Source organism: Cryptomeria japonica, chromosome 8, assembly GCF_030272615.1.
Source record: "Cryptomeria japonica chromosome 8, Sugi_1.0, whole genome shotgun sequence".
NCBI classification, from domain to species: Eukaryota; Viridiplantae; Streptophyta; class Pinopsida; order Cupressales; family Cupressaceae; genus Cryptomeria; species Cryptomeria japonica.
Genome location: NC_081412.1, coordinates 174,478,390 through 174,504,273, shown reverse-complemented (window position 1 = coordinate 174,504,273; position 25,884 = coordinate 174,478,390). Strand labels below are relative to the sequence as shown.

The 25,884-nt window shown below is 33.6% G+C and overlaps 1 protein-coding gene and 1 long non-coding RNA gene across 3 annotated transcripts in view; both read left to right on the top strand.

The window, feature by feature from the left end:
- Window positions 1-1,348, top strand: part of LOC131050629 (uncharacterized) — a 41,587-nt gene extending 40,239 nt beyond the window's left edge. Inside the window, exon 3 of one of the 2 annotated variants that reach the window (XR_009106984.2) lies at window positions 969-1,348. This is a non-coding gene — a long non-coding RNA (uncharacterized LOC131050629). The remainder of the gene's footprint in view (window positions 1-968) is intronic. The other variant, XR_009106985.2, reaches the window with a different exon arrangement.
- Window positions 1,349-19,719: 18,371 nt separating this feature from the next.
- LOC131857582 (uncharacterized) lies at window positions 19,720-24,780 on the top strand. The gene is made up of 3 exons (XM_059210264.1): window positions 19,720-19,992; window positions 24,192-24,246; window positions 24,527-24,780. The coding sequence occupies exons 1-3, from the start codon at window positions 19,720-19,722 to the stop codon at window positions 24,592-24,594; spliced, it is 396 nt and encodes a 131-aa protein (XP_059066247.1). The 3' UTR covers window positions 24,595-24,780.
- Window positions 24,781-25,884: the final 1,104 nt, after the last annotated feature.

Below are 25,884 nucleotides of genomic sequence, written 5' to 3'. Positions count from 1 at the left end.
GAACCCTCTGCAGCATTTCGCATAAGAAATATTGTTTAGGTATGACATTCTGCAAATTTCTAAAATTTCTGCTTTTTCCGAAAAGGAAAAATGGGGCTTTTGCGTTTTTCTGGAAAAGAATTCACTTGTTACGTTACCTCTACACCTTTCTGGAAATGAAAAAACTGTAAATTTCTTTAGATGAAAAATCTGTTGAAGAGGTTTTTTAACGTAGAGAATTTTCTGGGCTTCTTTGAAAAGAATGTTGGCACGAAAAATGAAAATTCTGGAACTTCTCCTGGGTTCTTTGCTAATTGGGCAGAATAGATGAATTTTTTAATATTTCCAAAGCAGGAAAAACTCTGATTTTTATTTGTGCATCTTTGCTATATCTGTAATTTGTGGGTTCTTCCCTGCATCTTCTGGAAAAATTTGAAACTTTTCCCTTTCAAGCTGAGAAAACTAAAAATGAAAATCTGTAATTTCCTCTGTATCTTTGCTTTTTGAAAGGAAATTTTGGGGTTTTTGAAAAGAATGTTTAACTTCATTATAAAATTCTGTCATACATGCATAAGGCTGATCATTAGAGGATGTACTGCTTCTATGAGGCCTTTTACTGTGATTTTCATCATCTTATGCTTCCTGAGTACACCTTCAAATATCCTCTGAACAATCAGATAGTTTTCATGAGCTGGGCTCAACCCTTGTGGGAGCCTCATTTAACCCCACTCATAATAAACCTTCTGAAACTTGCAATTCTTTACCTGTCTCTGCACATAAAACAAACAGTTAGAAAAAAAACACTAATTCTTCAAGGAATGAAGGTGAACTTTTTTTTTTTTTTTTGTTGTCTTCCAAGATGTTTATTTTTCTGTGTCGAGGGGAGCTTGATTAATGATGCAAGTGTATAGGTAAGATAAGTAGATATCTAGTCATTGCTTAGATCTTTTGATCTAACCCACTTTACCCTTTTTTTTTATTTTTTCTAGGACAAGGAGGAAACTGGAGGGATACAGATGCAGACTTACAACGTCGAGAGCAGATTTACACCAGCCATATACCCCCAGGCAATGGCTGGTTCCTTTCTTGTTTTATCTATGCATTTGCCTTATTATTTCAGTTTTTTCCTTTGCATAAGAAAGTAAGGATTACTCTCACGGTCTTGTGTGAGAGATAATTTATTTTAGATTACTTCTCGTAATCATTTCCTCCTTTCTGTAGATTACTTCTCGTAATCATTTCAACTGTATAAAATATGATGCATTTAATGACAATTGAAAGATTACAATTATGTGACTGTAATCTTTGCCTAGGTACTAAAATTTTCCATTGAATTGTAAATATAATGAAGATTTTAGTAACATTTTTGGCGATTTCTGCTTTATGTCTGCCTGCTAGTCATAGAAAAACCAGTGCCTTAATCAGTCTATTGGGCGGATAGAGTCATATTTCAGCTTTAAGAATCAACAAAATCTCATGAACTCAAGACACAGCTTGACAACAAAAATGAAACAACAGACTAGAAAAAATAAGGAGGTTTTAGGCAAAACCTTAAATGTGTAAGTACACTTCTTGGGAAAACAAAAAAAAACAAAAACAAAAAAACTGACAAAGCAAGAAAACCAGTTGTATCTCCTTCACATTTATGACTATAAAGGTTTCATGAATTAATCGTGTCCCTTTCAAAAGTCATTTTTAGCTTTAGGCATCAAAAGAAATCTGTTATATAACCCCCACACTATCTTTAACAATTTGACTCTTTTGGTAATTATAAGGTTTCAGAATTAACAATTCCGTCCCTTAAATAATTTTGATTAAAACTTTATATCTTTGACTCCACTCAGATCTAGTTTTTTTGCTGTGTGATCACACTGATAATTCATCAGTGAGTCATTCAGCAGGAACACTGAACCTGAATGGTTTGAGGGGTATAGTAACAGATTTTGAAACACTAACAAAGGGCTTTTGCTGAAACAAAACAAAACTGAAAAACACAAGGAAACAAGGAAAAAATGTGCAAAGCACTTATTATGAAAACCTGGCTCAAAAGCATGCTTTGAGGTGGATCCCATTGACTGGGATTGGTAGAATTTCTCCACCCATCTTTGAGAGCTGGAATGCGTTATGCTCCTTACATTCTACAATCATGAAAGGACCAGTCCAAATGTTGTCAAATTTCGTATGGTGTCCTGGTCTGCTTTTGAGAACAGCCCACTTGAGAACCACATCCCCCTCTTTAAAGCTTCTGAAATTTGCCTTTTTGTCAAAGGCTCTCTTTGTCTGGAGTTGATGATACTCCATCGTCTTGAAAGACTTTTCTCTCTCTTCCTCTAATTGAAGTAATTGTGTATATCTTTGTTGCAAGGGGTCTCCTTCTTCAAACAAAACTAGCTGGTTAGCAAGGTCTAATGCTGGAAACTCAGTTGAAATAGGCAGTTTAGCTTCTTTTCCATATACCAACATGTAGGGAGAATTACCTATAATCTGCTTAGGAGTAATTCTATCAAACCATAATGCAGATTTGAGTTTAGAATGCCAATCTCTCTGGTTCTCTTGTAATGTCCTTTTAATAATCTTGATTAAGTTCTTATTGGTAGATTTAGCTAACCCATTACCCTGTGGGTAATAGTTAGAAGAAGTATTCAAAACAATACCATTTTTCAAAGCCCATTCAGTGACTTTAGAACCAACAAACGCCAAGGCATTATCTGATATAATCGACTCAGGTATACCAAACCTGGTTTATGATATCTTCATAAAAATTCAGGACAACAAACTCATTAGCCTCCCTAAGTGCTATAGCTTCAGTCCAACGGGTGAAATAGTCTGTTGCTGTTAAAATCGATTTATGACCAGCACTAGATTTTGGGTTAATGGGGCCTATAAAATCAATTCCCCATCTCACAAATGGCTGTTCAACTAAAATAGGTTGCAAAGGAAATGCAACCAATCTTTCTTTTCCTGCAAACATAGCACATTTACCACATTTTCTAACCCAAGAGTGAGAATCTTTGAATAATGTCGGCCAATAAAACCCAACCCTTCTAATTTTCCAAGCTGTGGTTCTTGGATTAAAATGTCCTCCGGAAGACCCATCATGGAATTCAAATAGAATCTTTTGGGTTTCAGCAGTATCAATGCATTTAAGAAGCATTCCACTATAATCTTTCTTGAATAAATTTCCATTGATTAAAACATAAGGAACTGATTGGAGACGAAAATACCTTCTCTTTACTCTGTCAAGGCCAGCTTGACACTCTCCAGTCTGAAGGAAATTGGTCATGTCAGTTACCCAACTTGTTGATTGATTCTGATCAACAGGATCATCTTGAACCAAGACAACTTCCTTATCAGTTTCTGCATTAGAACCTTGCTCATCAGTCAGTTGCATACATAAACCTTTTCCTCTTACCAGTTTAGTAACATGAAAACTGACATCATACTCCATTACTTTAGTGATCCAACCTGCTCTTTTTTCATTTAAATCCCTGCTTAGTAAGAAATCTTTGACACTTGGGTGGGTAACCATTAAATGAATTCTGTTGTTAGAGACCAAATGTCTGAATTTTTTAAGACTTTTAACAACTGCTAGTATATGCTTTTCAATAAAACTGTACCTTTGTTCATATTCTTCCAATCCTTTGCTAAAAAAGGCAATAGGCTGTTCAAGCTCATCATCATTTTTCTGAACTAACATAGCAGAAATAGTATCAAATCCTCCATAAGCATATAAAATAAAATCTTTTGAAAAATTAGGATTTACCAATGTAGGGGCAGCAGATAAGGCCTTTTTAATTTCCTCAAAAGTATTTCTTCCCTCTTTAGACCATCTGAAAATAGCATTCTTTTTCAACATTGTTGTCAAAGGCTTTAACAAGTCAGCAATATCAGGTATAAAGCGCCTTACAAAATTAATTCTGCCAATAAAACTTTGCAACCCCTTTTTATGGCTTGGTAAAGGCAGATCCAAAATAGCTTGAATCCTTTCGGAATCAACTGTAGTACCATATTTGGAGACCTGGTAACCCAGAAGTCTCCCTTCATGTACAACAAATACAGATTTTTTAGGGTTTAGAGAAATACCAAACTCCCTGCATCTTTGAAGAACTTGTCTGAGATGATCGATATGATCATCAACTTGCTTGCTGTAAACAGTGATGTCATCCAAATAAACTAGCACAAAATCATACATAAGATTGTAAAAAGCCATATCCATAGCCTTTTGGAAGGTAGCACCAGCATTTGATAGCCCAAAAGGCATCCTTCTGTAAGCCATGGTGCCCCACTTGGTAGTGAAGGCAGTCTTGAATTGATCTTCTTCTTTTACAAGGACTTGGTTATAGCCTGAATAACCATCTAACAAGGAAAACCTTTCAGATCCAGAAACAAACTGCAAGATTTGTTCCATGGAAGGCAATGGGTGTCTGTCTTTCAGAGAAGCCCTGTTCAAATCTCTAAAATCCACACAAAGGCGGAGTTCTCCATTCTTTTTTCTAACTGGAACTAAATTAGAAACCCATGAAGTGTGTTTGATAGGAAAAATAATACCACTATCTAAGAGCTTATTCAATTCTTTAAGCATAAGGGGTTATAATCTGGGATTAATAGGTCTCTGTTTTTGCCTAATTGGCTTGGCATTTGGCTCTAACTCAATGGTATGCTGGGTAAGTTGAGGATCAAACCCTTTTAAATCAGAATAGTCCCAAGCAAATACATCATTAAATTCTCGAAATAAAGCAATACAAGCTTTTCTTTCTTCATGAGAGTTAATCTTACCAATTTTGAGGAGTTTATTTTGGAATATTTCAACTACTTCATAATGCTCCTCTTTAATCAGTATGCTGGTTTTATTCCTTTTTGCTTGGTCATCTGGGTTAAAGATTGTTTCCAAAGTGACCAATCCTCTTGGCAACTTATTAGATTTTAGTTGTATAATTTGATCACTGAATTGCTGATTCAATCTGTTCTGATCTGCAACTGAAAACACATCCTCTTCTTTGAAAAAATTCAAAATCTGTTCATCACTAACAAAAACTTGCCAATTAAACTTGTTATCAGGAATTGATGGCCTAACAACAACTTTCACATGATGCTGCGTATTTTCCATACTTTCTAAAATATTGAACTGTGCACCTACAGCAGCAAGTCTATCAACATGTTGATTCTTGCTTCTAGGAATGGATATCAGGTTAAATGCATCAAAATCTTCTATAATATCCCAAACCCTATTCTTGTACAATTTTAAAACATCATTCTTAACAGAATGCAAACCTCTGACTTGATTGACAATTAACTCACTATCACCAAAGACCTGCAAACATCTGATTTGCCTTTTTCTAGCCCACTCCAATCCTTGAATCAAGCCTTCATATTCAACATTATTATTAGAACAAGGAAAAACAAAGTGATAAGCTGAAAAATATTTCTCACCTTGTGGAGATACAAGCATTGCACCTCCACCTGCCCCATTTTTGCTTTTAGATCCATCAAAGAACAATTTCCACACTTGATTCTGCTGTTCAGAAGCTTGGCTTGTGTCTTTTACAAGATTAGGCATAATGGAATCTGGTTCACAAATCATATAAATCCCGAAACCAACATCTTCCACCTTGCTGTTTTCTGCATAATGAGCATCTTCAACTGCCCATTCATCCAAAAGGATGTCTGGAATACCATCAATCTGTGTATTAGGAGATGATGCAGAAAGATCTTCTGGTTCAAAGGCCAAACAGTTAGCATTAATCGGACTGGGCACATAAGGTTCAATGTGATCTTTAGCAAGAACTTCGGATTTTATAGTGACCTTTGTACCATATCTGGTTCGAAAAAGCATATGAGACCAGTCTGATGAAAGATATCCCCCTATTTTAGCTGTAAATTCCCTTGATAAACAAAGAGCAAAGTATGGGGGTAAATCAATCACATAAATGTCTTGAGATATGGAGAAATTGGGGCAAGCGTGAAGGGTTAAACTTGCTTTTTTTATGAGACCAACAGTATTAACAGACGAGCCATCTAATTGCACTACTCCTTTCTCAAGAGGTTCATATACTAATCCTAACTGATCTGCTACCCTTTTTGGCATTACTGAGCTCGTAGCTCCACTATCCACCATACAATTATGAACCAGCTTATCCCCAATGATCAAAGAGACATAAAAAGGAGGAGGTTTCACATCTTTACCTTGTGTTTTAATCCCTTTCTTGTCGCTGTTCTGAGGTGCCGCTTCTTGATTGGTCAACACTACCTTGCGGGGTTCATTTGCAGCTTGTTTAGAAGCTCCCTCATCTTATAAGGCCTGCTTCAGCAAGTCAGTCTGCCCTGGAATAGCTAAAGAATCCCACATAGACATATTCACATTCATTTTTTTTCATATTTTCAACTATATTGAATGGAACAGTAGCGTGTACCTTAGGCTGGACCTTAGCAACAACAGGGTGTAATTGCTGTTGTTGTTGCTCATGAGTTGTCACGGGATGAGTTTTTTGTAGAATATGCTGTACTCTAGGCACAGCTGAGTCTGCTACTGTTGTATTTTTATTTTTATGTGCAAAATCATTATCTAAGGCTCTTTTCTTAGCTCTGTTGTATACAGCAACATGAGGATCATCTGTGCCTATAGCACAACACTCATCTTCTTGCCAATTTATGTAAGTAGCATCAGCTGGGATTATATCCTGTTGCTGTTCACGTTCAGTCTCAGGCACATGTTGTGAAGTTGAAGTACCCTGAACCATTAGAGCCCGATTTATAACTCCATTTGAACACCTAGCTTGATTGTGTGGTTGATTGCAAGGATAACACCAGTCAAATTCTGAGGCTAGATTATTTTGAGTAGGGACGATATCTCTTACTGCATTCAAAGGTGCAGGTGCATAAGGCCTATAAGGTCTTTGATTGACATTCTGCCTATTTCCAGCAGCATTATTATTTTGATATGGTTGCCTATTACCTTGGTATTGGCCTTGGTTTGGTTGCTGGAAAGGCTGATTTACACCTTGATTCTGAGCCTGATAAGTTTGTCTAGGCTGAAACTGCTGTTTTTTAAGATTTACAAGCTCATTGCTGAAAGTTTGCAGCAACCCTTCAATCTTTTGTTGGCTATTCTTAATATCCTGAAGCTCAGGAGAAGGTCTTGCAACCACTATTTCTTGGCTAGGAACAGTTGGCAAAGGATTGAATGGTGGTATACTTAATGGCATGTTAGACTGGATATTGGGAAAAATAGGCATTGGAGGTCTGGGTGCTATTTTACCCACTTGGATAAGAGTATTTTCAGCTCTCACAGAAATGCCAAAAGCTTGGGGCAAAGATACACCCCCCATAGACTGTATCATCACTGATATATCACTATTTAAGCTTTTCAGATAATATAAAAAGGCATGATCAGCTGAAGGTCTTACCGAAACAGGAATCCTATTCCACGTCCTTTGAAAACGGCTGTTGAAGTCCATCATCTGTTCTTGAGGAGCACGTTTGATGGTGGTCAACTGTTCTACCAAAGACAAGTGATCTGATTTGTCTTCAAAATGTTTGGTAAATTGTTCACCAAGCGTATCCCATGAATTTATTGAGGCTACAACCAACGTTCTATACCATTCTAGGGCTTTACCCTTGAATGATGCTGCCAATAATTTAACAGCCACATCTTCTTCAGTGACATGATGTACACTACATAGGGATGTGACATCTCTGATGTGATCAATCGCTGTAGTCTGACTTTCACCAGTAAAATCAGGCAAACTTTTAAGTGCTGCCAATGGCACATCATGATGTTGTACAAAATTCAAGGGGCTACCTTGATCAAAAGGAACAAATGCATGTACTCTTGGGAGTGCCATTATAGGAAAAACAGGAGGAACAACAACTGTAAATGAAGAAACAGTAGGTAAAACAGTTGCTGTAGCAGATGTAGTACTTACTGTCAACAATGGAAATCTTGAAATTTGAGGATCAGATGCTGCCGATCTGCAAGTTGGACTTGCTGAATGTCTGATTTCCTTTCCTTTGGATGGTCTTTCTCTCCTACTGTACACTTGAAAATCAGGTGTTGATGACTGAAAACGGTTCAAAGGCTGAGCCCTTGCAAGTGTTCTTCCTCTTCTCCTAGGAGGCTCTAGCTGCAAATACTCAAAAGAACTTGAGCTCCTAGTCTGGATCTGTCTCATAAAATATGAGAAACATTGATCTTCTCCACTCTTTTAACAAATAGAGTCGCCAGATATAAAAATATATCAATAAGAACAATAAAAATCTCTGACCTTAAAGAAAAGGTCCCACCGGGCGTGCCAAAACTGTTAAGGCCCAAAAGTGCACCCAAAAACTAAGCTATTAAAACCTAGCACTTTTGGTTAACATGGGAACAATCATGAGTCTGTGGGTAAACTATTATTATGATTGGACCTCCGGATTAGGCCGGTTCCTGATGTTGATGGATCATCTACTCTAACAAGACCTTAAGAAAACCTTTGAGGAAAAGGGAGAGAGAAAAAGAAAATAAGGATGAAAGGAATGCTACAACATAAACAAGGTGATACACCAAAATATCTGAAAGATAACAAAAAAACTCTTTTAAAGCACCTGTTCTACACATATGACAATCTTTGAATTCATATCACAAAAAGTGTTTCATACAAAGGTTTCTTGCTCAAAAACTTGAAAGGAAATGACATTCACAAACAAATTTTTTGCTGATAAAAAAAAAAACTACAATGCATGACCTGTGATTCATGCATGAGACAGAAAAATTCAAGAAAGGTTATTTCACAAATAACACAAAATTGAAAGTTACTCTCAATCACACAATGAAAAATAACTCAGAAAATGATAAGGCATGAACTGATATTTTATTCAAATCTTCTGTCAAAACTGCAAAATGGGTTACAAGATACAATAACTCAGCTAGGCTTGAGAAAAAATCCAAAACCTCCTTGAAACTGAAAACCTTTCTTCCTTTATGCAAAAAAGCCTTGCAAAGGCAAGGAAGAGATGACTAGTGTTCAACTGAAAGTCTCCATGAGTCATCTGTAAGTGAAAAATATCTCCATTTCCGAATAGGGAAAGAAACCCCCACAAAAAGGCTTCAAACTTTGCATGAATGTGTGAAATCAGGTGTAAACTCTTGGTCAACTGAAGGTTGACCCATGAAATACTCAAAATCAGGTTCTAACTACTGGAGAACTAGCCCAAACTCATGAATAACTGCATTCTAAGCCCAAATTCGACCCCCAAATTTATGTGACAACTTCACCTATCTAAGGTTCAATATCTTCCTTAAGACACAATTTTAATAAATATCAATTGGATTTATAAACCATCCAATTAAATATTCATTTTACATTTTCCAGTGTATGTGGAAGAAAGTATTGAATCCTAAGTTTAAAAGATGCAAAAAATTATAATTTCCTTTAAGAGTATATTGTTAGGAAATTTTTAACATGCAAAAAGTAATTAATTTAAATATTTATTAATTATAAAAATGTTGTTAAATAATAATAGTTTTATTTCAACATTGATATAATCACTAAATATTTAATTAATTGTTCATCTTTTAAACTATGATAAGTTTATAAAACTTAAGGGTTTTAGAGCCTCCCCACGGCTAGGCAAAGTTTATTAATAAAGATGTAAGTGGGAGTTTATAAAAAACTTCGACCACCATGCATTTAATCTCCTTGTTTTAATAAAATGCGATCTCATTACATAGGAAAAAGGAGAAATGAAAGGGGGACATAAAGAGATGCAAAAACCCTAAAATGATATTCATTTTGCACTTTGAAACTTGCCGAGGAAGAAATGCCGAGCCACTAGGGTTTTCAGTTTGCTGATAGAAACTTGGAACTACGTTGATTCGTCCTTCTATGGCAGCTATTCACGGCTTAGCTAGTCTGCTTCTCTTTGGAAAACACAGGGGTTTTTCTTAAAACTGCGACATCACCCATTTTGGCAGAAAATGAGGTATTTTTATCGCATTCAAACTGCGAATTTTGGCATTTTTGGTAATCGCCTATCTTTTCCTTTAGAAAACTCTGCTATCTTCTGCACTTTGAAACTATGTGAACTCGCCATTTCTTTTTCTTTGGCATGAGCTCTGATAGTGAGGTTTTTTTTATTTTTTATTTTCCAGAAAAAAGAATTCTGTAAACTTCGTTTTTTCTTTGAAAATCTGCATTTTGAAACTTAAAATAAGAACCCTCTATAGCATTTCGCATAAGAAATATTGTTTAGGTATGACATTCTGCAAATTTCTAAAATTTCTGCTTTTTCCGAAAAGGAAAAATTGGGCTTTTGCGTTTTTCTGGAAAAGAATTCACTTGTTACGTTACCTCTACACCTTTCTGGAAATGAAAAAACTATAAATTTCTTTAGATGAAAAATCTGTTGAAGAGGTTTTTAATGCAGAGAATTTTCTGGGCTTTTTTGAAAAGAATTTTGGCACGAAAAATGAAAATTCTGGAACTTCTCCTGGGTTCTTTGCTAATTGGGCAGAATAGATGAAATTTTTAATATTTCCAAAGCAGGAAAAACTCTGATTTTTATTTGTGCATCTCTGCTATATCTATAATTTGTGGGTTCTTCCCTGCATCTTCTGGAAAAATTTGGAACTTTTCCCTGTCAAGCTGAGAAAACTAAAAATGAAAATCTGTAATTTCCTCTGTATCTTTGCTTTTTGAAAGGAAATTTTGGGGTTTTTGAAAAGAATGTTTAACTTCATTATAAAATTATGTCATACATGCATAAGGCTGATCATTAGAGGATGTACTGCTTCTATGAGGCCTTTTACTGTGATTTTCGTCATCTTATGCTACTAATGATGGACTGGTCCCTGAGATAATCTTATTAAATTTTTTATTGTCATCAGAAAGAAACATTTTTTATTGTCATTAGAAGGTGTTTTGTATATTCGGATCTTATTAATAATCTTATTATATTTGGCCATGAACTCCCTCATAGGTTCATGCATTTCTTTCTTTAACTGAGTTAGTTGAGCAAGAAGAGGGTGCTCATCTTCTGCACTTTTGAACCTGGTTTCAAATTTTGTTTTCATATCATTCCAATTGGTGATTGAACCATTGGGTAAATGATAGAACCATTCTGCTGCGACATCAATTAAAAGATTGTACAAAGAGTCTCATTGCCACATCTTCATGTTGAACACCTAATACACCACATGCTACGCTGAAAGCACTCAGATGCTCATCTATTGATGTTTTCCCATCACCATTAAATTTAGGTAAATCTTCCCTTGCTCCTTTAGGTAAATGATTCAAATTAGCTCCTAGGTTTAGGCGTCCTATAGCAACTCCCCACGACTAAGCCAATGGAAAAGTAAAAGGTGTGAGATTGATGACAATGGGCAGGATAAACCGTGCAAAATGAGGGCTTGGCAGGTGGGAGATGTAAAAAGTGTGGGAGGGGGAGGAAGTCTACTTCTTGCCTGTTTAGAACTAGTAGGGTTAAATGAAAAAAAAAAAGATTTTGTAATGCTTGAAAAACAAGATCTACTACTCCTCTCCTCAAAGATATGGTGTACCTTCTAGACTCCAGTCTGCTGAAGCATAAAAGACAACTATATCTTCCTATTTGTCTTACAATTCAAGATTAAGTTGCACAACAGAGAAGATGATCTCATGGGAAATTACTTATTTTCCCCATGTTCAGGCGGCTGATCTTAACAATATGCAAGATAATGTTCCCAACAGAGTTTCCAAAAATTTGCTGGTTAACAGATTTGTCCTCAATAATGAGATTTTTTGACACTATACCCCTTTCTAAGCATCAAATCAATAACAAGTAGTTGGGTAAAGTTGAAACAGTTTCCCTTGAATTAAGGTAAAACTCTCTTTTTATGATATCCAATGAATGATTTTAAACTAAAAATAAACTTGCAAGCATACATTTTACTAGAAAGTACTAAAGTCAAACTACCATTCATACATAGACATATTATGAATGTGATCATTCATGAAATCAATCTCAATAAACAAGCACACAGACTTTGTCTAACTTCTGATAAAATTCATAAAAATGAGCTTATAAACCAGCCAACTGCACTCAGATATATGATGCATTTCCAAAGCAATAAACAATTATTACACTGGAAGATAAATCCACACAAAAATTTATTTCCATCAACTTAAGCACACACATTTAAGCTTGTGATAATCATCCATTTATTCTATTCACAAATAAAAAGTCTTTCTAAAAACATCATATATCAAAATATAATTACTAACTCTATAAGCCCCCCAAAAACTCTCAGACCTTTTCAAAGTCATTTTAAAACATATATATAGCCAATCATAGGCTAACTGTCTTTGAAACACGAAGTCACTTAACTTTGCCCTAACTAAAATTTAGTTTTTGCATAGCTAAAACTTTTTAAGAACATATCTAAAGAAACTAAACAAGAGGCCGAAATCTGCTGGCACGATTAGGGTTGGTGTTGTGATGTGAAACCTCCAGGTTGGTTCTGTGCTGCGGAAATGAAACGGTTCCACTCCAGATGAGCTGTGGATAAGTTTTGAATGATCACAAAGTTAGGAAGCCTAATATGAGAAATCTGTTGCTTCCATACTTCCTTATCCCACCTAACTTGTGCCACCTTGTTCGCATGATTGTCCAGGTAATTGATGCAGAGGGTTAACAGAGATTCTATTTTTTCCACCCTGGAGAAATCTTTTGTTGTTAATATTTTTGCCTCTTTTACATAATCAATCTTTTCTTTAAAAGATTGAATTATGGTATCTGTAGCCTCTATGGTTTTACCATCATCTTTGAAACATTTGACATCAATATATTTTATATCATTCTTCATTGACAAAGTGAGTTCTGTTAATTATTTCAACAACTTAACAAATTCCTCATGTCCCTATTTCATAATTGAATTCCTACATTATATGCTTTTCTTGCATACATATAACACATTATCATCTAAGCCAGGCACAACCTTCTCTGCCAAAAATTTAATTACACCATACTTTTGAATTTCTCTCATCTGAGCGATCACTGTCATCAATTTGGTTTCTTCCTTTTTTCATGAGGCCATTTATGTTTCCAACTCTTTGATCACCACCACAATATCTTCATATACTTGGCTCAAATCTCGAATGTATTTTATACCTACTTGAATCACTCCTAACCAATCAAGAAATACCTCAATTACCATTTTGCTTCTTTGAATCTAATCCAGTATCTTTTGATTGATTGGGGATTTGGGGTCAAAAGACGTAGGAAGTTGAGTTATTGGTTGAGGGTTGGGATTATGAATTACTTTAATGTATTCAACCATTAACCTCAATGTTTGCTTCAGCTCTTGTTTATCTTTTTCATCCTTCCAAGTCCTAGTGATTATCTTTTTGGTAGATGCTTCCAAGTGAAATCTCTGGGTTATGGAGTTTGATGGTATTTGTTTGATTTTTTCTAAATGCATTGATGGTGATCGATGCATTTCCTTCTAGATGAATTTTCTTGACACCTATTTCCATCGCCAATTGAAACCTTAAAAGCCCTACTCTGAATTCTGTCGAATTATTAGAATTTTACCAAAGGACCAAAGATCTTTCAGCAATGATGGTTCCACTCGAGTCCCTAGCCACACATCCCATAGCCCCTGGACCTAGATTGCCCTTTGCCTCCCCATCAAAATTTATTTAATCCATCCTAGATCTATGGCTTGTCATTCAACATCTTTCCTAACACCAATGAGATGCTCAATAGCCTCTACTCCATTGGCAGGGGGACAAGCAGTCATATTATTGCAAGTTATACTTCATTTCCTTTAGATATTACTTTAATATTTTAATAAGTTTAAGGTCAGTCTTGATAAAATAGACTTACTTTTCTTTAATATGGTGATATATATTATTGTCTTTATGTAGCCTTGGAAAGGAGACGCAACCATTATGATTCTTAGTCTCACAATATATATTCAAAACTTTTTTTTTGTCTTTTTCAACAAAGATGTTTCCTTAGACTCTAATAAAAATAATGTCAAATACAAAAACTTTGTTGATGTAAGTCATGGTAAGCAAAGTGATGCCATATTTTCTAATTCTTTTAATCACGTCTCTCATAAGTCAAAATTTTTTTTATACAAGGATGTAATCAATTTGTAGGGCTTTAGATTGTTTGCTCTATTTTATGTATAATGATCGTGAATCTACTATGGTCTCTCTCTCTCTCTCTCACACACACACACACACACACACACACACACACACACACACACACACACACACACATAGTACCTTGATTTTTTTTTATGCTAAGAGGGTAAATTGCATCCCTTTAGGAGATACTATAAATTATTATTAATACATTGTATTGATCAATATTGAGACTATTAAAAAAGAGAACCAAATCAAGATGATGAAGGATATCACCAAGATGGGGAAAAGACCAAGGGTAGAGATCTTTAGTTATATTGATAGTCTGAATTCTTGAGGACCTGATCAATTGGATAAATGATATGGAAGAATAATTTGAATATGAAGAAGTTGAAGATCTAGAGTGAGTCAAGTTTGCAAAAACCAAATTGAAGGAACATCTTGTTATTTGGTGGAAAGAAGTTCAATTGGATAGAAAATAGAGAGGAAAGGAGCAAATCACAAAATGGGAGAGGATGGTGGTGAAATCAAAGAATCAATTCATACCTATTTACTATGAGTTGGAAATACTGAAGAAAATTCAAAACTTGAGGTAAATTAGAAATCAATGGAAGACTACATAGAGGATTTCCATAAGATAATCATAATTATAGTGGTAAGGATATTTGGATGTGATAGCAACTAGCCATGGTCTCTATTTCAATTATGGTCATTATGTTTCTCTATAATTATTAATGCATAATTGTCACCATTGGACTGAGTGCTTATGTTTTGGGATATAAATTTGAGGCAGAAATTATGCTTGTATGTGGTAGTTTTAGTGTGACATTCTCTTTGGATGATTTCTTATTGTTGTGCATTGAAATGATAGAGGATGTTCTTTAATTGTATAATATCTGTCTTTATTGCTCTTCATATCAACTCAAATACTATTTATGATTTTCATAGAGCATGGTAAGCAATAATTCCTACATGTTCCACCATTTCCCTACTTGACTTACAATTTCAACATTCTCATAATAATTGATCATTTTTCTATCTCTCAATGAGTAATTTCAATATGGAAACTATCCTCCTTCCTTTCTTAATAAGTTGTGTTCCCCTTGTTATTAGCTACTAAATGAGTAGTGGAATCTTTGTACACGACAAAGCCATTTTTAACATGTGAATAGAGACCAAGGTGATCTTTGTTTATTTCATAGTGCAATTACCACTAGGTTGTCACATGTAGTGGATATCAAATGTATCCAAATATAACACATACTATCTTGTTTCAATTTTAGAATTAATTTCAAGGTAGGTCTCATGGATTTTATTAAAATCTCCAATTCCAAATAGCTATGTCTCTCTTTAAATTTTGTTTATAAATTTAATTTGTATCTTTACTATGCTTTGAGAAAATTAAATGAGATTGTTTTAATGTTTGTGTTAAACTTAATTCTTCTTATAATTCATTTGTATTATTACATATAATTTGGGTCTTTTATCATGAAATATAACTTGATATAGGTCAATAAGTGTCCTTATATTCAATTAAATACCTTGTGGTAATTGATAAATACTTGTATTCACAATCAAAATATTTGTTCTATAGATATACTTTGGTAGGAAAACAACAACATCTACGAGTGAACGAACCTCCCCACCCACAAAATTTAAACCTCTAGCCATAAAAGAAGAAATAAATAATTATTGATGATTTAATTGTTGAATGGTAGATGGAATTTATGCTCCATTAAGGACCCATGTATAGTGGATATCTAGATATTATTATTTAATTTTGATACTTTATTTCAAATTCGAAAACAATACACATTTTCTAAAACCTCTTATAAGGAAAATTCTACTTATACACATTTTTCGTAGATGGAAAAACAAACTTCACCAACCAATACATGCAATGTGTACTGCTTAAACCCCAAGTTTTCCTTCTTTTATATGTTTAAGGGTGACCAATCTTGCTGAAAAGTTTTGATAGATTGAAAAAACACTTATATTAGTAGCAAACAACATTTTTGGTGAATAAACTAGTTTCAAACTTTTCAAAATCGACAATAAATAGATTTGTTTAGAATATTACATAATCACAACTCCATGGCCGATAAGGTTTTCAAAATAATTTTAGTGGATATGAATGAATGAGGGTTTCTAATAATGTTTACTGGTCAAATTGTCAATGAGACTCACTAGTAGTTAACAACATTGAAAAGCACAAAAGAATTAAAATAAAATGGGGCACCATTAATATCATGCTTATTTGACCTCCATTTCTTTTCGGATCTTAGATCTTATGTTGATATTTTTAGAATTTCAATCCACCAATAGATAAAAAGTTCAAAGAATATAAATGCACCACATATTTCAAGATCATATTAGGAGAATGCTTAAGGTTTAATAGAGATGTATAATTGAATTGAATTGAATTTTTTTTTTAAGTGGTTACAAAGTAATTTTGAAATTGTTTTTATTTTTTTTAATATTTTTATATTAGAATGTACCCATAATAATTTAAAATAAAATCTTGAGGTGATATCTTGATTCTTTGGGATATTATTAAATACTTTTGTATAATTCAATTGATTATGTTTAATTTGACTATTTATATGTATTATCTTAATTTATACATCTATAAATTAAGTCTAACTATAAGATTATATGTTTATTCTTATTAAATCCTACAAGTGATCATTTTATTTTTTTTGGTAAATAAATTGCTAGCTAGGCCAGATCCCATTATATTAATTTGAATAAAATTTATAGAGTCCATATATCATAAGTCTTGCAAAACAAGAAAAAGTTCCCAGCAATACAAAGTTGAAACTATTATCAACCAAACCCCGACTGGACATTCACAAGTGAAAACCATTGCATCTTAAACATAAACCTAACATCCTATAACAAATATTATCTGACCTATGTCAAAATCTTGAAGTCATCCATTTATCCCCTCAACCATATTGCTTGGAAGAATATCATTTACTTGCATTTCCCACTTAAGCCCCTCCAACTGGACATATGATTTTATCAATTTAGGGTCTTCATTCATCTCAATCTACATCTAATTCATAAAAACTTCACTCCTCTACTCGCCACATGCCAATTATCTTCATACTTCTCCTCATCTTCAATTAGGACTAAAGGGAATTTGGGGACATTGAGATGCATTTTGTAGAAAATCTTTTGGCATGGGAATACGATTTTGAGCATCTATATTCATTAACACATCTTCAATGCCCTCCAGAACCCGATCTTTGAAGATCCTCTCACATAACAATCTTATCTTTTCTTTGCTAAATCCCAAGTCTAGAGAAATCGCTAGAAATGTGGATAATATATCTATGGACTTGATATTTATGATCTGCAGATAAAAACTCATCTCCCAAAATGACCCTCGCTATATGAAGAACTAATGGGCAATTATGCCTCATGATGGCTTTTATCTTTTTGTCCCCTACCTCCCCTAGAGAATCCATTTGTCTTTTGGTTGAAGTCATTCTAATAGAGGTCTCCATTTCTCTACTTTGTAATGTTTGACTTAGCAACTATGTTTCACCCTCCTAATTTCTCTTGGTTTATTACTAGAAAGCTCTAGCTCTTTTCAAGTTAGAATTTGGATTTTAAATACCCACTCGAGTCCATTTAGTTCATTTGTTTTATTTTAATCCCTTTTTCCACCAAATGAATTAGGAGTGGTATTTCAATAATGATTTTTGTTTTCGTAGGTATCATCTCCTCCTTAGACTATTGATGCCATTCCCTTAGACTCTAATAAAAATAATGTCCACTACAAACATTTTGTTGATGTAAGTCATGGTAATCAAATTGATGCCATGTTTTCTAGAAATCGATGAAAGAGTACATAGAGGATTTCCATAAGATGATCATAAGAATTGTGGTATGGATAGTTGGATGTGATAGCAACTAGCCACGGTCTCTATTTCAGCTATGGCCATTGTTTCTCCATAATTATTAATGCATAATTGTCACCATTGGATTGAGTGCTTATGTTTTCGGATATAAATTTGAGACAAAAATTATGCTTGTATGTGATAGTTCTAGTGTGGCATTCTCTTTGGATGATTTCTTATCGTTGTGCATTGAAATGATAGAGGATGTTCTTTAATTGTATAATATATGAATAGAGACCAAGGTCATCTTTGTTTATTTCATAGTGCAATTACCACTACGTTGTCACATGTAGTGGATATCAAATATATCAAAATATAACACATATTATTTTGTTTCAATTTTAGAATTAATTTCAAGGTAGGTCTCATGGATTTTATTAAAATCTCCAATTCCAAATAGCTATGTCTCTCTTTAAATTTTGTCTATAAATTTAATTCGTATCTTTACTATGCTTTGAGAAAATTAAATGAGATTGTTTTAATGTTTGTGTTAAACTTAATTCTTCTTACAATTCATTTGTATTATTACATATAATTTGGGTCATTTATCATGAAATATAACTTGATATAGGTCAATAAGTGACCTTATATTCAATTAAATACCTTGTGATACTTGATAAATACTTGCATTCACAATCAAAATCTTTGTTCTATAGATATAATCTGGTAGGAAAACAACAACATCTACGAGTGAACGAACCTCCCCTCCCACAAAATTTAAACCTCTAGCCATAAAAGAAGGAATAAATAATTATTGATGATTTAATTGTTGAATGGTAGATGACATTTATGCTCCATTAAGGACCCATGTATAGTGGTTATCTAGATATTATTATTTAATTTTGATACTTTATTTCAAATTAGAAGACAATACACATTTTCTAAAACCTCTTATAAGGATTTTTTTATAATTCATATGTTAAGTGTCACATCTAAACATTTTTTTCACCAAACACACCCTTCACACCAAACCATAAGGTACCAAAACTCATTTTTGTATGCATCACTACATATAGGTAAAATGCATGCATTTAAAAAAGAAAATCAAGAAACTCTTGCATGTCATAATAAAGAAGTTGAATGGACTAATGTATGCGTTAGCATTGAGTGAGTGTGTTGAGAATGAGAAAGTATCTATTAGGCCATTAATAATAATTCTTAGTAAAAAAAAGACCCCAATCATAAAATACCACACATGGTTGAACGAAATTCATAACCTTGCCAAGATTTACTAAGAAAATATAAAATTCTCTTATCAATCAATCTATCATGAATGTAACAACAAGCAATAACACCCTAATAATTGATATTTCCAAAAAGATTGCAATCAATGATGAACTCCAAGGCGAAAATTCTATTTATACACTTGGAAGTCATTGACAAATCTTGTAGGCATTTCTATACACATTGGACCATGTTGGAAATGTGAGGTTTTGATGAGTAGAAGAAACAAGAAACTGAGTTCAGGTAGAAGGAGAAAAATAAACCGATGTTTTCAAATCTTTAAATGATAGAGAAAAGTATAGCAAGACCTAAATTACATTTACTTAAAAAATTAAAAAATATAAATTTTAATCAAATGTTATAAGTATGCTAAAAACTATTTATTTGTTTAACTTAGATACCAATCACTTAGTTCCTAGTTAAAGAAACCTAAAGTATTAATTAATTAATTTAAATTTGTTTAAATTAATGAAAATTTCAAAATAGCCGTTGAAAGGAGAATGGGAGCGGCATTTCAAATTAAGATTGTTTTTAAATTTGAAATTCTGTTAGACATTGTTTTTTGCTCAGGTGTTTGTTTTATTTGGTGGTGTACAGCGTACGCTGGTTTTTCTGTCCATCTTATTTTCAGGTGTTTGTTTTGTTTGGTGGTGTTCAGTGTTTTTTCAAATTTTTTGTTTGTTTTAGTGTTAATTTTTGTGGCAGAGCGGAGGAAGAGACAGAACAGAGGAAGAGGCAGAGGTAGAGCAACCAAGGGCAATTTCTTCTTCCAGGTACTGCAATTCAATTTCATCAATTCAAATAAAATTATCTGCTGTCACCACTTGTGCAATGCTATTAAGTTAGGTTGTTTGCAGATTTTCTCCCTCACGATGCTATTAAATCAGTTTTTGCCCTTTTAAGGGCATTAGCTTTTTTCGATTTCTCTTCTTCTATTTTTCTCCAGAGGGCAGTAATAGCACAGGTCAGGCCGAGAGGGCTCTTAGAATTCAGGGTTTCATCTCTATGTCGGCCTCTCTGCCTAACCAACCCCAATATATGTTATCTATCCAAATTTTTCTTCCATCATCAATTCAAATCAAATGCTGCAATATTTTCATATTTTCTGTAATATTTACTTCTTATTTTTTGTGAGATTAATCATGGGTTTTGCTTGATAAGATTAGTTTAATGGTTGAAATAATGTTTATCTCATTTTGCTTGTATGCACATGTTTTCCCTAGATTTCAGTTTTAGATATACCCTGCATCTTTAAGAGAGTGGGTGCTTTTGATGTTTCCACTTCGTGCTGTACAAAGTCTACCAAAGTGCAAATGTGCTTGTGCAGAGGTGCATTTAACTTTTCATATTCAAACATGGGTAATGAGCTTTTAGTGTAAAACTTATACATAAGAATTTCTGGGGAAATATTCGCAGCTACTTGTGTTTGGTAATTCATTAGCGTTTGGAAATATCTGTGCATTTTACATTTGAATGTTCCTAAAGACATCGTTAGGAATAATCTTCAAAATTGTTTACATCTTCTTTTCCCTGCAAATCAGTCATGAGCAAACTAGTTATAATGCCTGAAAAAGCTTTAACTTTGCATGGGGTTTAACCTATTTTAAGTTAATTTATTAGGTCTATTAATCTAATTTTGGTTCATGCACAATTAGTTCTGTTAACCTATATTGGGTTGTAGCCTTTTGATTGAGGCACTAGTTCAGTTAGTGTGGCACAAAAATCTCAGGAGGATGATATGTCTCATACTAATGAAGGTCAACAGTCTATGAAATGTAGATATAATCTTCTGGATAAAACTGTGTGAATATTTTTATTCGATGTTTAGAGAGAATGATTCAAAACATTGAATAAAAATATTCACACAATTTTATCCAAAAATCTGTACGAAGTCTAAGTCTACATCTCTCATTCTGCCGTTCCTTTAAAATATGTAATCAACAAAACAACACTTGCAGAGGAAGTCACAAAAGCTAGTAATGGTATCTACGAGTTTCCTGTATTACACTTACATTACATATGGGCTTATAAGGTGGTGTTTCTCTCTTTTGAAGCAGCCAGTCCCAATCAACATGTTCAAAGAAAGGATGTGACTTAATGTCCCTCACTACTCCTTTCAGACATCCAATCCTGATCACATTTTAATGCTGTCAAACTTGATATGGAACCAAGAATTACATCATAAAATGCAAAATGCAAAGAAGCCTAGCCTGATAATTAAGCACAACATTAATCACAAACTTTGGTCTAGAACTAGTTCATGTTTTAAAAATTAAAGAAACATGGTAGGTTATCTCTTTCCAAAACCTTTTAGTGAGATCTGCAGTCAAGAGTTTGTTGATTAAGTCTCTTGCACTGTACAATCCAAAATGTAAAAGCAAAAATAAATTATGATATATTGCAAGACTAATATATATCAGACATCTAGTTTCCCGCAGTTAAAAGCGGGAGAAGTAAAATGATGATGAATCAGAGTTTAATCTAAATTATTGAGAAAAAAAAATGAAAGGATCTCTTGCTTATAGGAGAAATGGGTTGGGAAACGAAGCTTGCATTTCAATATCTTCTGGTAGGTACCGAATGTATCTACCATCACCCAACCACGAAAAATCAGTTAAAAACTATCACAAAAACATGAAAAATCAGTCTTGAAAAACCTACAGCCTTTAATGGAGTAAATCCTGCAAACCAACCACTGTCCTGAAATGGAGTAAATCCTGCAAGCATTTCATACACAAGAACACCAAATGTCCACCTGCAAATCATGTCCTGTTAACTTTCAAGTCTTTACAGGTAAGAATCAATCATTATTCAAGGTAGCACTTAAAATATTACCAGTCAACAGGTTTGCCATGGCCTTTATTCAAGAGAATTTCAGGTGCCAAGTAGTCTAGTGTTCTTAAGATGCTCAATACAAAATAAAATCAGATATTGAATGTCTTTGAACATCTCAATACCAATGAAGTTTATGAATTTGAGTGTGTAAGTATCAATTTCATAACTTTTTTGAGATCATGTTCTATAATACATCATCAGAGTATTATTGAACTATGTAGGAAATTGTTTTTTTTATGAATGTTTACTGTTAAAGTGAGTTATATTTAAAAATGCATTATTCTACGGTACAAATGCCCTCACCACATAGAGTAAATGATCTTTTAAATGATCTTTTGTCAACCCCTTTAGCAAAATCAAAATCTGCAACAAAATATCCATATTTTCTTATGTTTGACATATTGAAAGACATCGTTAGGAATACTCATGATGCAGATAGGAAGTCTCTTTTTCCTTTGTTATACATTCATTTGTGCATACCCTGTCGTCCTGGTTCTAGTATGATGCTGAAACTGTTCTTTAGCTTTTTTTTATTTGAGATAAGTAATAATAAGCCATTGGTATTTTCATGACATTGTCACAGGATAAATCAGGGATCTTGATTATGCCTTATTGCCACATAAGACTGTGTGCAATATACCTTTTGTTTAGTGCCTCTTTAGACATGTTTGCCACTTCCTTTGACTTCATATAATCTTGTGATTATAACTATTCCTCATGTTAAGAAATAGTACATCTTGATACCATGCTCTATAATATCTCCTCAGAAGGCAATATTTATCCCTCTAATTTCAGCAGTGTCAATAAAATTTATTATCTCCTTAACAGCTGTGTAAATAGTTTTCCATCAATACTATTTTCAAAAAGTTTGATGATGGTAAGGTTTGCTCTTCTGTTTAACAAGTTGTGTTTCTGTCCTGATCTCCTGCATTGCTAGTTTTTAGTTCAAATATGTGGCTGAATAAATCCTCATTGATATTTACAGAATCTGCCACCTGGATATCCCATTCTTTGTATCAATTTCACTCCAACATGATTGTTTTACTTACTATGTAAAACTCCAAAATACCATACTAGCAGTTGTGATTTGGGCATCACATGTTTCCATTTTGTCATTCTTTTTTAATTCTTTAACACTCTTTGTAATTGAGCTATTGTGCCGCAAACTTTAAAAATAGTCAAATATTTATCATCTTTTTGCTTTCGTTCTTAAATTTTGTGATTTGTCATTCTTTTTTAATTCTTTAACACTCTTTGTAATTTATCATGTTTCCAGTTGCTTTTAATGGAATTTTCATTTTCTGGCTTGACTGAAGTAAATATTGCTAAAGTGGCATCACCGAAGGTTGTAAGGGACTGTTCTAGTACAGTTGGGCTCTCAGAAATATAACTCACATACCAGAAATAATGGGGACCTTGATTCGTGTTGATGTTGCACTATCCTTAGAATTCTTAGCCACTAAACTTCAATGGTGGCCTTACTTATAACTTTTGAAAAGTTATTGCCTACTTAACTTTTGATGCTTTAATGGTGGCAACTTACTTAAAAGTTATTGCCTACTTAACTTTTGATGCTTTCACTGCAACATTGTAGGCATGTGGCCTTTCTTTGACATCTGTCTTTGAAACATCATGGGTTGTTCATGGCAGTAGAGTGCTTTGTTTGTCTTCAAATTGGCTTATAAAGGTTGTCACTGTTCCATATCGTTGTTATTTATAAAACTTTGATGAATGCCATAAATGTTGATATCACTGTTATTATGAGGTCTGGTCCAGACATTTTTTGGTCTGTTCTATCTTGATGAATATTTTCAGTATAAAATCAAATCACTATGACCACTGAGGGCTGCTACATGGGCTGTCATCTTGCAATTCTTATTATCAGTATCAAGCACTTGAAATCCACTATTTCCTTCTAAGCACTCCGTGATTGTAAGCAAAACGAAATATGAAAATAAAACATGTAGAAACAGTGAATGCCCTCCTTGATCTCTATCAAATTTGTCTTTTGATCTTTGATACCATTATTTGATTGAAAATAGAGACATGTATTGTGTTGTCTCTCTTTTATGAGCATGTGTTGTGTTATTAGATCAGTCATGTAAAATTCAAGCGTCAATCTCTGGAGTTTTTGTAGGTACAAAAGGAAGGACGTTTTCTAGACATTGGATGTTGGATGTGGTCAAATGAAGGTATGCATTTCATTGCATTTTTTCTTTGAAAAGAAATGAATTGTAAAAAAAATAAGACTGATAGGATGAAAGCAGTCCTCGTTTTGTGGAAGAAGTGCTTTCCTTGTTTTTCTGATGACACTGTATGTTCTTTATACTTGTTCTTCAATATGCTTCACATTATTTTCGAAAAAAATTAGAATAATTTTGAGTATCAAATACTGAATGATTTTTTTTTTTTTTTAGTAAAGATGGGGAAGATAGATGATGGCTTATATAATGATTTCATGATAAAATGCAGGAATAAGGAGCTGGTGGATTATAGAAAACTGGATGCCCATTTTCATCATTTCAAGGGTAGCAGTTTAAGGCATGCAAATTGCTTTCCGTCACTGTTTATGTATAGTTGTTGCCTGAAACATTTTCATTCTGAAATTTAAGTAACAATTGTACTATTGTTTTGAAATGAGCAGTGTAGGGGCACGGAGAGTTAAGAACGTATGCATCATATTTTGAAATGATTTCTGAAGTGTTTTATATCCAATATTTCAGAGTTCCTCTTGGGTATAATCTATTTATTATTTGTATTTGTTTATGTTTTCAAAGATAGACTCAAGTTCACAGTATGTTGCAGGCAAAAACAAATTACATGTTGCTTTTGGAACAGGTGGGTTGAAGGCCACTCACCCAAGTTCCCAACAATGGGTGTCAGTTTGACAACAAGAAGAGTAGTAAGGGATGTGATTAGATCATTTCTTTAGTAACATTTTGGTCAAGGGTATTGACCTAATAGCAGTGTAACATGGTCAATGGTATCGACGTAATGGCATTGTAACAGGGTCAAGGTATTATTGACCCAATAGCATTGTAATATGTAAAAAAATAATGATTAATAAAAAAAATTATTGGAAGGGGATGAAAAACCCTTCCAAAGACCAAAGGGAATAGCCAATGGCCATGGTTATTCCTTAAGGTCGTGTGTTTGTGTGGCAACTTAAAGAATGGTTGGTAGGCCAATGCCATTCTTTAAGATCTATTTCTCGTTTTCTTTACATTTTTTTACTTATCTTGATTAATTTTTAATTTTTATTTCAAAAATTATTAATTTTGATCTCAACATTAAAGTTAGAAAACACAAATTTGAAAATTATGAATCACAATACAAATCCCCCTTCATAGTTCAAAAAGGATAATTATAAATTGCCCTTTTTAAAATATAATTTACTCGCTTTATAAATGAAGTTAACACTACATAACCATCCACATAAGCATGTCACCATAATTATAAAATGTGTATTTTGACTTGTCACATGCTAACATATGTGCCTATGTGCTCATCACCAAAGGCATTGCCCTATTCAATCATCACATTTAAACATTATTTGCATAACTATTTGCTTTTAGAGCTTTTAATAATTTGTAAGTTTTATTAATGCACCGCAACAAATCATAAAATATGACCACTCGATATTTAATCTAGTCATTATAATCATCACATTTAAAGTTATGTAAATAATTTGTATTATAAATAAAATACAATGTATGTATTTTGTTGTTTTATGTGGTAGTGTTGTGACATTGTGTTGTGTTGTTTTGTGTGGTGTTGTCTTGTGGTTGTCTTAGGTCAATTAGGCTTAGGTCAATTAGGGGAGGCCATAC